We start from the raw sequence: 13038 nt of genomic DNA on the forward strand, positions 1-13038 counted from the left end.
GCAGCTTTTTCTTCATATTTTACCTCAAAACAATTTGTGTTGTTACAACTGGTTCAATTTACACCATACAATTCAACTGAGGTGCTCAAAACTCCTGACAAGTATCTCATTTATGCTCAGATCATTCTTCAGGTGAGAGATGGGAGAATAATCTCAAAGTACATAAGTGATTTTCATGGAAGCAATGACTAGACAGAAGCAAAAGGTTTACCAAAATTCTCTGATTTTCTCTAACCTTTGCTAGAATCTATTTACACCACGGCATTACTACAACTGTAATCTAACAATTTAGCAGATATTCATCTATCCTAGATTCTACCCCTTAGAACTAATATTTCCACCTTGGGTACTTTTTGTTATCCAGGCTGTGATCCTACTTCCTGTACTTTTTCCTTGGGGACAACTTACTTGCGCTGAAATGATAAGATTAAAATTACTAGTCTCATTTCTATTTTATGTATATTAGTATATAAAGGAATGGGCATAAAGAGTTATGCAATGATGTCTTTGCAAATTGAGATGTGTATAATTTTAATATATTTACAGCTACTTTAATAAAAATATTGCCTTTCTGATGTTCTTTTCAAATTCAAATGAGACACCTGATGTGCAAGATGCAGCGAATGGTCTGATGTCTACTGGCATGAAGAGGCTAAATAGCTGAAAACTAAATTTCCTGATTCCATTGCTAGGGGCTTCTGGAGGTGGTCCACGTTCTACTACTCAGCCTCCCCCAGATCTTCATTCATTGCTCAGGGAAGGTGGGCACAGGGCATCGTGGTGTTGCAGGGCAAGTGGCCTGGAGCCAACTCTGGTGCTAAAGACTCTGGTGCTGGCAGAGTCTTTATCCTGAGTTCCCTGATAGTGGCAAAAGTAGTTCTCCAATGTGATCTGAAGTCTTATGAGCTCAGTCTAGAGTCCATTTCTTTAACTCTTCCTATGATTCATAAGATATCTATAACCTTAACAAAACCCTTCAGCTTTAACTACAGTGCATTTGATTTTATGTAGCTAAGAAATATATCTTGGATTACAGAACATGGATCCTTTCTGCAATAACACAACCTAAAATGGCACTAGTTTAATGCAGCAGGGATGCGGTCAGGTGGTTGGCCACAGGATAATGATGTTGCAGATGGGAAAGCTGGCAACATCTATTATATGATGGTGACCATTTGGTGAAATTACGATGACATACTTTAGAAGGTAGATACATGCCAGCTAAAGCTATAGCATGAGAGAAAATTCCAGGGAATTTCAGAATATTAGTGTGTAGCATTTCCTTCCTGCCTCTTTCAGCAGACTCTAATAACGGAGAAAGACCTCCCTAACAAACCCACCAAAAGGGGTAGAAGAGAGCACAGCTCTTCCCAAGGCGGCACTCTTTAGTCCCTTTGCCTGAAGCGTGTAACAGAAGGGGGAGGAGAGTCCTATAATTTAGAAAGTTAGGGAGCTGACCAGTCCAGCTATTTCTATACCACACACCCAAGAAGTTAAATATTGTGTCTACATAGTAACAAGTAATCTACCAAGGAGTTAATGCGCTGTTGCAGAAAAGCACAGTCTCTCCCAATCAAGGACTGAACAGCATGAGTATCTAAAATGGTAACTGTCATTGACCGCAATTCTCAAATACATAAAAATAATAAAAAATCCATGATTTTACAACATACATGGGGGAAGGAGGGGGGAGGGAGGAGGGAGAGAGAGAGAGAGAGAGAGAAACTGGGGGGGAAAAACAGCAAGGAAATGGGGATGACAACTACACAACAGGAATGAAATACCAAAGCAATAGCCACGATTCACTGAATATCATTGGAAGTTACTAGAGAACGGACTCTTTTACTGTGAAAAATGACAAGAAATAAGAAAGAATTATGCATCTTCCCTGCCTTTCCTCTACGAACTATATTTTAAGTAGTTTTAGGGGGGAAATTCATGATAACATTCCACCTACAAATGTGGAAGAAATAGAATTAGAAAACTCAAAAGTTTGCAGTCCCTAATGTAGTATTTGCATCAGGCAATGGTCATCAAGGATAAAACTACTAGATGAATGTTGATGGGAACCAGATTGACACCGAGAATCAGATTGACACCAGTCACATCTATGGATTAACTATCATTAAAAATGGGACAATCTGACACTTGTGAGACAAATCACAAATACAAGTACTATGTGCTATCACTTACATGTGGAATCTAAAAAAGTTAAACCTGTAAAAAGTAAAGGGTCAAATGGTGATTACCACAGAATTGGAGGGTGGGGGTGATCATTGTAATGGTATTTAAGGGTGCAAGCTTGTAACGAGTAGTTATAAGCCATAGAGCTCTAACACATCATATGACGAACATAGACAATAATATTGTACTATAATAATGTAATTTGATAAATATCACTAATACCAGCAATAACAATACACAAATATATCAAAATAACATGCTGTACCCCTTACATTTTAAAAAAAGGAACTCAGTTACATGCATGAAAATGTTTACCTTCACCTGCAAAGAGACAGTCTAGTTCCAGCCTTCGCCAACCAAAAGAGGTCAAAATATCCAAGAATTATGCCGGCGTGGCTGCCAGCATTTGCCTTAGATATCTTTCTTCAGATACCTAGACTCTCAGCAATTAGGAAACTTATATTCAAAATGTGTAGCATACTTTCAATAGGAGCTGATTGAGTTGAAAGCTAGCATAGTATTCCTAAAATTGTGGAAATATGTACTCAAATCCAAAAATCTAGCCTGAAATTTTTGGCCAAATGCCCAACTTCGAGCAATGTTTGAGCCCACCTGGCCCTTTGACAATTTGTTCTCTTGCATAAAACTTCTAACAATCAAAGCTAAAAGCCTTCATCAGAAATATAGAGGGTACAATTAAGAGGTGATTTGCCTAAATACAACCCATAGTTTGAGACAATAACCGTTGAATACCAGTATTTTTGTTAATTATGTCAAAATGGATGAGTACGCAGCACTAGACCTGAAAGAGTGTTTTTTTTCCCCTAAGCAGCGAAGAGCCACTAGAAAAAAAACTTATTTTAGTAATAAATTACAATAGAATTTACATTTGGTTGGCCAACAGCTTTTTTAAATTTTTTCTACTGATAACGATAATGGAAACAGATGATGCTACCAGAGCCATTTTGAATAGATGTAGCTACCAAATCCCTCAAAAAGGAAAAGAGAAATGTGATACTGAGAATTACAGCGTACACACATTCAATGAGTTATGTATTTTGAGTCCTTTCAGTTAATAAGTAACAATAGCTAACACATATTAAGCATTTAATTTGTGTTTGATACTGTTCTAAGTGGGACATACACACACACACACACACACACACACACACACACACACATTACTTCATTTAATCCTCATAACAAACCTCTGAGATGCATATTATATTTTCCTCACTTTCCGTTCAGGAGAGAGATGAAATTATTTTTTCCAATAGCTCAAAGCTCAAGCCAGAATTTGACCAGGAATCCAACTAAGAAATATTAAATCATTCATAGTGCTGAGGGCTTTTGCTCGTTAGGCATGAGGGCCAATAGATTCAGGTACTGTCGCTCCTAAAGCGCAGCACTGCTCTTCCTAGCCAGCTTGTACCAGAAATCAGACATGTCTAATTATACAAAATGATGAGAAAGAGCAATATCTATCAATTTCATCTTGCTCAAGGTTTTTTGGTATTATAACTGCTGGAAGAAGCATAATTCAATGGTTAAATTCAATTCAGGTTCTATTAACCTGAAGTCAACACTATTTATTTATTTATTTATTTATTTGAATTTTTAGAGAGTGGGGAAGGGAGAGAGAAAGAGAGGGAGAGAAAATCAATGTGTGCTTGCCTCTCACATGCTCCTCACTGGGAACCTGGCCCATAAACCAGGCACATGCCCCAACTAGGAACTGAACCAGTAACCCTTTGGTTCACAGGCTGGCGCTCAATCCACCCAGCCACTCCATCTAGGCCACTACATATTTCTTCATTACATTATTTTATTGTCTTTAACACACTTTTCTTTATATAAATAGGGTTTAAAAAATTTTATTGTTGTTCAATTACAGTTGTCCCCATATGAAAATTGTTACAATATGTTAGAAGTAGCATTCAAAGTTTAACTGGTAAATAAATGAACTAATGAGCATCCTACTGGGTATCATGAAACTATGTGCTCTTATTGCCAACAAACCTTAACACAAGGTTTGTGAATATAAGTGAACACGATATGGAATATTGACCATGAAACAGTAATACCTGTTAGGTTTATTTTAAGGTACTTCTCAAAAAAATAAGAGTAGAGATAGCAATACACTGTTAACAATCCTCACCTTCTCAAATACCCGTCAGGATAGCCAGATATTTCCTGAACTTAAGTTACACCACAAGAAGACCTACCCATGTCTGGAGGCAGCAGCCACTCCACATTCTAAGATTCTTTGAAAAGCAAATACTAGACAGCATGGTTGTGGGTCAGCTGCAGCACTAAGCATTTGCTCAGTATCTTTCATACACTGAAAAAAACAATTCTGGCTCTCTTGTACCTTCTATCTCACCAGTTAACTATAAATAAATGCATGTATATGTCTGTATGTGCAAAGCCATATATATATATATATTTATAATTTTAACTTCAGTTATAACATTATTTTAATCTGTCTAACTTATTTTCTTAGCTATCTTAGCTAAGATATTTATATCTTAGCTAACTTATTTTCATTTTTAATAGGTGCTTGTGTAACAATTTCTCATACCATTTCTTTGCTTTTGCTAAAACACAAAATAACTCTTCTGTAACATAATTCAGTCTGCCATAAAGCATACTGTGATCATACTAAAGAAAACGTCTGTCATTCATATTTATATGTCTTGCCCCAGGTGTAGCCTGGTAATTGTTCAATAAGTACAATTTAAATTGAAGTGAAACTAAATATCAATTCAATAGCTACCTCAATGGAACCTCCCACATCTCTGGTTCACTCATTAGTTTTCACTTTCATTCAAAAAACAAATACTTACTGAGTTCTCAGTATGCTACTAGCCACTACACTAGGGGCTAAGAACACAAAAGTAAGACCCAATGCCAGCTCTCAAGGGGAGTAAGCTGATGAGAAATATCGACATGAAAATAGATAGTTATGTTATCTAGCAATTCTGCTTAGGTATATATACCCAAAGGAAATGAAAACAGGATCACAAATAGATAGCTGTATTGTTATGTTCATTGCAGCATTACAAAATGGCTAAGAAAAGGAAATACCTAAGTGTCCATCAAGGAATGAATAGATAAATGGGATACACACACACACACACACACACACACACACACAATGGAATATTAGTCAGCCATGAAAAAAGGAAATCCTGCCATTTGTGACAACATAGATGCACTTTAATGTATTATAAGTGAAATAAGTCTAACAGAGAAAGGCAAACACTGCATGATATCACTTACATGTGTAATCTAAAAAAAGCTGAACTCATAGAAACAGTAAGAATGGCAGCTACCAAAGGATGGGAAGTGTTATAGGGGGAAGCGGGGGTTGGGGAGATGTTGGTCAAAGAGTACAACATGCAGTTGAAAGACAAATACTTTCTGAGGATCCAATGCATAGCATTGGGATTACAATTACTAATACTGTACTATATATATGAAAGTTGCTATAAGGGTGAATCTTAAATATCCTCACCACAAAAAAAAAAAAGGTAATTACTTGATGTGATAGAGGTGTTAGCTAACACTATAGCAGCCATCATATCGCAATAGATAAATCATGTATTACATAAACTTATACAATTCTATATGTCAATTATATCTCAATAAAGCTGGGAAAAGGTAAAATACATCAAGAAAGAAAAAGAGAGATAATTTCAAGTTGCAGGTAATGCAATGAGTCCCTATATCCAGTATACTATTAAAAAAGAAAGGAGTGCAGAGGCCAAACGTAGACAGATGCTGCAACAAGAGGTCACCTAGTATTACATAGCTAGACAACATGTTTAAAAACCAATGGGTTAATAAAGCTTATCATAAAATACTTCATTTATGTTTTGTTTTTCAAAGTGCAAGATACAATTAATTTTGTAGGATAACTACGTTTCATGAAATGCTCATTTGCAGAAATGAATGATGAGAAGTGTACAGATAACAGGCACAGAGCATGTATACCCAAGTCAGCAGCTGGAAGTTCACCATTACCCTTAGAGTTTATGTATTTAACTTCCAGTTGGAGTGACTTTGAAATCCTGTGAATACAATTACTCTCTTCTTTAGGTGAGTCTTTGCAAAACCTTTGGTGGTGAAGCCTTACCAATGAAAGCAGGAACTCATTAGAGATACCACCAGCATGTCCTGCACAGTGCAGCTGCTAACCGATAAACTGTTCCCTCAAATATCCTGAAGTTAATTTTAATGAGGCTCTTAAAATATGTGTAATTAAATATAGATTGAAGAGTAATCCAAAATGCTAATTTTCAAATATTTCAAGTTTACACATATAGTTTGCATTATAAGTATAAATACATATTTTTCATAATGCTTTAAGGCTTCAGAACTATTGAAGCCAATCCCAATGCTCAACAGGTACATGATACTTATTTTTAACTTAATTATACCAAGTATATAATTTAATGTCATTAACTAATATTTAAGACCAACAAACAGTATATAATTAACAAAATTGATTTCAACTAAAATAGCCTCTATTTTTTGCCATATTCTAAAAAATGTGTTCCATTACACAAGGTAAAATTAATATTCTGCATAAGAAGAGCATATAACTACCTTAATGTTTTAAATTTAAGTGGAATGTTACAAAAAGTAAACAAAGTTGTACATAAAACACCTCACAAAGTTAGGTACTTAGTAATTGTTCTTTTTACTACACATTCTGTACTTTAAAAACAGCCAAATATTTCCTAAGCTTGCAGGGGAAATATTCAACACTAATATTTATAATATTGTCTATGGCAAAAGACTTGTATTATATTTTATTATCTAAGAAGACAATAAAGAAGTTAATGTCATGGGGTAAATGTCATTAAATGTAAAACAAAGACAGCATACACGCCATCTATAAGGTATAAATCATAACTTTTTAAATATGTCTATCATCTATATATGCATAGAAGAAAGACTAGGAAGGAATGAATCAAGATTTTATTAGCAATTACTGGTGATCATTTTTCAAATTTAACTTTTCTTTTATAAAATTCCTAAATTGCCAATGCTATTTTCACACACACACACACACACACACACACACACACATAGATTGTGAGTTCTAGTATTCTAAGCTATAAAATAAAAAACACTGCCAAATAAGGCCTGTAATACCATTCAGTCTTTCAGCTTCATTATCTGCATAATGATTGACCAACAAGAAGCCATAAAAATGGAGGCAGGGAAAGGTAACATCCAACACTATAAAAAGGATCAAGTTTAGAAACAGTACTATGCCAGACATAACAGTTTAATACCCTCAAATAAGAGGGAATGTCATAGCACAATCGACAAAGTTTTTATACTCCAAGGTCTTTGTCCTTTTTTTTTGCTTTATTATTGCAGTTATTTACATAAAACAAGAGTGTTTGTGTTTTATAAAGTTGTCTTTTCCTTTTTCTTATTCTCCACTGATTCAAAGGTCATCAGCCATGTGGTTGCAGAAGAAATTTTTACATTATAATTATAAAAATAAGTAATAAGTTTTCAGGAGGAAAAGAGCCAACTTAAAAAGTGATTAACAAAGTTGTTTTCCATAAAACAGTGTTTGGCAATAAAAGTAGATATATTTTTAAACTGGAAAATAATATATAATTGTAAAGATATTCATCTAGATAGAATGACTTTTTAAAGATATTTCTTAGAAACCATTTAATGCAACAGGTCTATTAACACAGGATTGAATAGCAGTTTTAACGTTTCCAACTTGACTAGGTTTCTTCAACCCAACCAAATGAATTAAATCATAATTTGAAAGAAAGGATATAAAACTATCGTATGACAAATTAGATTTCACAGCCCAGTTCACTAATAGCATTAATTCTTAATTAATTTCATATATCACAACAAAAAGGATACACAAAACTTAAAGAATATGAAGAGAAATCCTAAAGAAAGGTGTACATTCACACAACATAATACTCAGCCAACATAGGGAGCACAAAATTTGAAGCACTGTTAAGAGGAGACCAATCAATCAGTATCAGGTTTCTGTAAACCTACTGATTATGAGAAATAAAAGATATATGTAATGCTATTTTTAAATATCAGTGGTCTATATATCACATTTCAAGCAGTTAACTATGTACTATCTATGTAATATAATGGCAAATTTTTTGTCTCCCAGATATTGCTAAAAACAGCCATAAAATCACTTAACAGACACACTCTTAAAAAAAGAAAACCCAATAAATCACTGTTTTTCTTCAAGAAAGGACACTCCCTCTTAAGTATTAGAAGAGTAATGTAAAGTGCAATAAAAAGTACTAGTATATGTTGCAGAGTCTGAACGACTTCATAAAATGAGTTAAGACTCAGAAGAGCCTTGACAGGTGTGTCTTAGTGGGTTGGGCATCGTCCCGAAGACCAAAGGGTCACAGATTCAGTTCCCAGTCAGGGCACATGCCTGGGGTGCAGGCCAGGCACCTGTTTAGGGGTTTGCAAAAGGCAATTGACAGCAGTTTCTCTGGCACATAAATGTTTCTCTCCCCCTCTTTCTCCCTCCCTTTCCCTCTCTCTAAAAAAATAAATAAATAAAATGTTTATTAAAAAAAAGATTCAGAATAGATGAGTGTCCATGTAGCTAAATGAAGTTGATATTAAATGTTTAATAGCCTGTATACAACCTTTGGTATTGGAACCCAGTGACTTGGATACAAGCACTTAAGGAAATATAAATCTAGCTCAGCGTTTGTCAGAAAATACTGCCAAAGTTTCAAGTCATAGTTGAGAGTAGTAAACGTTGGCCCTGAATCAGAAAAGAATTCTGTTGGAGTTAATCCAAAAAAAACTAAAGGATGTATGATTGGCAAAGCTAGGTGACTTGAACTTGGCCTGAAAAATCCCAGTTCCAGGAAAGAAGTTGGTTACTAAATTGCTTGTTTCACGCTTCTGAAAGTTTACTATGCTAACATTTAATTGCAAAATAATTTTCCAATTAATTTTACAATTAAATCAACTATACTTAGTATAAAAATTAAAATTTAATATCAACAAGAATAATACAATTTGTACTCTATTAATTATAATTCTTAACAGTTAACCCGTGTTAAGCTTTTACTACAGGTCAAACACTGTTCTAAACATTTTACGCGTATTCTCAAATCCTATTAAATTGGTGCGATAACATATTAGATGAGAAAGCTGAGACATAGAACAAATACATAATTTAATCAATATCACATTTAGCAAATAGCAGGTGTATAAGCTATAATTCTACAGATTTTAGAGAAGGTTCAAACTAAGTCCATATGTAGCCTGAATTTACAAAGATGTTAAAATGGCTATGCATGTTATACAGTAAACAAATATTTGTTGAAAGTATTGTGTCAAAAAGGCAGTTTGTCCAATAATATTGTTTTGAATAATGCTGATATTAATTTTAAATAGAGACCACTAAACACGATGTATACTTGCTGTACACTTGCTCCAGAAGTGACATATTCTCAATTCCAAATATCTCTCAAATTATCTTATCAGTTAAATTGACTGAATTTCCAATTTCAATACACTATTTTAAGGGCATTTTTTCATAATTCAGAGATAATCTGTTATTACCTCTTTATATCCGAACTAATGAACATTTTTAAGACCACAACTTTCTCAGGGAAAAAGAAAGACCAAAACTGAAAGATCGCAAAATGCAAGAAACTAAACTGCAGGACACTTATGCTTATCTTTTCTAACAAAAAAAAAAAAAAAAAAATCACTAACCACAAGGAAGCCAAAAGTTCATTTCATCTCATCTTCTGAAATGCTTGAAAATATATCCATGTTGAAATGATGTAAGTGTTTAAGATCTAAAATGTTAATAAAGGTCCTATTGATAAGGGATAAAATGTAAAAAGTAATGCTAAATATAGTTTAATCACTTAATATATATTGAAGAAACCTTTATATATAAGTAATAAAATATAACATTTGTGTGGTTTTTCTTTCTTTTCATTGTGCAACAAGAAATAATACTTTGATATAATTAAGACAATTAGATTTTTATCTACCGCTTCAGTGGACACTTTCTTAGCTTCTCCGTTGAAATGGCTTTCTCAAAAAACCCAGCGCTATTAAAAAACACGATCTAATTCTAAAGCCACGCCTTTCTCTCTCTCTCCCCCTCTCTCCATCTCTCTCTCTCTCTCTCTCTCTCTCTCTCTCTCTTCCCCCTCCCTCTCTCTCTCCCCCCTCTTCCCGACCCCCAGCTCTCATATTCACACACACAGATGCGGGCACACGCACACACCGTGTCCCTGCCCATCCCAACCCTGACAACAGCCACCCAAACTCTTTAGTTCCCTCCACCCTCCCCTATCCAAAGCACAGAGCAATTACAGATGACAAGTGGCCCTGGGAAAATCTGAGGTTTCTCTGGGTCGATGGAGACCGCTTTCCCACCAGCCTCTCTCATACCCCGGTCCCCATAAGGACTCTGGAGGCACAGTCATCCCTTCTCAGGTGGCCCCCGTTCTGAAATCACCCGTAATTGGACTCTCCTGCGCCGTACCAGCGCTAAGAGAAGGTAACCCCGGCGCCGCGCGGCGATGCCTCCATGCCAGCCTGCCCTCTCGAGAGGAAACGCTGACATTCACATAAGTTAGTCCCCAGGAGTCCCGCGGAAGCGGAGAGGAGGAGAACCTCTGCGCCCAGCCCGCGATCCCAGGTCCCCTCCCTGCCCTCCGCAGCAGAAGGGAGCCCAGAGATTCCAGATACAGGGAAGGGGAGAGGGCAAGATCAATGAAGTTAAGAAAGAGGACTGCATGGGACCTGCGTGCCTCGGAGGGACTAGAGGGGAGATCGCAAAAAGAGAAAGTGCAGACCCTGCCTGCTACGCGACAGGGGCGCGGAGAGGGAACCCTAGGCGTTTATTAATTAACCATCTCCCTCTGGGACACCAGCCCGTCCGGGTTCAGGGAGAACCAGGGAATGCGGAGACGGTGAACTTACGGAAGAAGATGTATTCCGTGTAGCTGCTCCAGATCTTGTCGTCGCGGTACTGGTTGACGAAGGCGGCAGTGCCCGAGGAGTTACAGGCCACCATGTGGAAGCCGGCCTCGGACAGACGATCGAACGCCTGTTCTAAGTAGGTGAACTTGAGGTAGAAGCGGGACGTGTACTTTTCAGGAGGTCTGTCGGGGTCGCGGCTCTCGTTGAGAGTGTCACCGAACACCTCCTTGGCCAGCGCGATGCGTCCGCACACCATGATGCGCGCCACCCGCCGGAACTTGGCATCTGCCTGGTTGTCTCGAACTGTGGTGTAGGAGCCGCGGTAGCCAAGCGTGAGGAAGCCGGAGCGCTTGTCCAGCGCGCCCCCGCCGCCTGGCGCTCCCGGGCCCGAAGGCGCGGCGGCCGCCGCCCCCCGCAGGAGGAGCGCATCGCTGCTCCCTTGCGAGACGTTGTCATCCAGGTCGCTCTGGCAGCCCTCGTCGTTGAGCGAGTTCTGCTTAGTGACCTTGGGCGATAGCAGCTTGACCAGGTCGGTGAGCTGGAAGTACTCGGCCTCGCGCAGGAGGCGCTCCTTCTCCGGGAAGTGCTCCGGCAGCGCGAGCTGCTTGTCCCGCAGATAATCCAGCACGTACCTGAAAAGGAAGCCGTCCCGGTCGATGAAGAATCGCGCCCGACTGTCCCTGGGCAGCTCTCCCCGGCGTCGCGCGCCGCCCCGGGGACTGGAAGGAGAGAACATATTGGCCAGAGTGCTGTCCGGGACGCTGAGCAGCGTCGAGTGCTTGGTCACATACACCTGGCCCCCCACGTTCAGCTCCACCACCTCGGGGAAGGGCGAGGGCGCGCAGAGCCCCGGGGCGGCGGCTGCCGACGAGCCAGGAGAACTGGACGAAGAGACCATCTCGCTAATGGGCAGGATGGTGCTGCCGACGCTGCCCGTGTCCTTCAAAGCCATGGTCCGCCCCGCCGCCGGCCAGGTGACCCGGGAGAGCCGCACTTTCTCGTTCCCGAAGCCCGCGCCCTGCACCCCCAGCGGCCCCCGGCTTTGACGCGCGCCTGGTACGCCCTCTGGCCGGACGGCACGTTCCTCCGGCCCGGGCGGCCCGGTTCAGGGCTCGGGGCAGCGCTGGCGGCCGCTGCGCTCGGGCTCCATCGGGGGAGCGAAGCGCGGGAGAGGAGCTCAGCGGGAACGGCGGCGGCGGCGGCGGCGGCGGTGGCGGTGGTGGTGGAGGTGCTAGGAGGAGCGGATGCTCCTTTGGGGCGACGGCGGGGAAGTGTGAGAGAGACTTGCAAGAGGCTCTACGCTGCCGCTAGGTTCTCCGCGGGGAGGGTGAGTGGAGGGGTCGGAGCAAAGAAAACTCGCCGCCCCAGCAGCTTGCCAGGGCGCTGCGAGTCCCGAGCGCGGATGGTGGCGCTAACTACTCCTCGCAGCCGGGGAGGCGGCACTGACGTCAAGCCCTGGACTGGGACCCGAGCCACAGCTGTCATTTAAAGAGATAAGCGCCAGCCGCAGGCTCCCCGGCTCCGACGCTAGGGGGCGGGGCCGGGGTCCGAGCCGGGAGGAGATGCCACCTGCCTGGGAGACCCGAGAAGAGAGCAGGGAACCTGCAAAACAAATGGGAGAAAGGACAGTACCTCGCGTTCGTTTTAGTCCCACCTTCCCTCACTCTGTCCCTGCCTTCTTCCCTCCTTCTTTCCCTTCTTTCCCTTCCTTCCTTCCCTCCGTTGTCCCCATTCATCCAGAAAAACTAGTTTGTTTGTTGTCCCTCTTGCATTGCAGTGGCAAGTGGAGTGGGGCGGGGAGGGGAGGAGGGTTGGTTTATAACAACAAAGGCCAGTCTTCTAATCTTCGATCACTATGTTGGCTGA

At 40.1% G+C, this 13038-nt stretch overlaps 1 protein-coding gene across 1 annotated transcript in view; it reads right to left on the reverse strand.

The window, feature by feature from the left end:
* The window catches only part of KCTD8 (potassium channel tetramerization domain containing 8), a 206652-nt gene extending 194491 nt beyond the window's left edge, over positions 1–12161 (reverse strand). The window contains exon 1 of the mRNA XM_054582128.1: positions 11173–12161. Within this exon, the coding sequence (XP_054438103.1) occupies positions 11173–12124 (952 nt within the window). The 5' untranslated portion in view covers positions 12125–12161. The remainder of the gene's footprint in view (positions 1–11172) is intronic.
* Positions 12162–13038: the final 877 nt, after the last annotated feature.

This window comes from Pteronotus mesoamericanus, unplaced genomic scaffold, assembly GCF_021234165.1.
Source record: "Pteronotus mesoamericanus isolate MK-2021 breed Mesoamerican mustached bat unplaced genomic scaffold, CSHL_Meso_final contig_68, whole genome shotgun sequence".
Taxonomy (NCBI): Eukaryota; Metazoa; Chordata; class Mammalia; order Chiroptera; family Mormoopidae; genus Pteronotus; species Pteronotus mesoamericanus.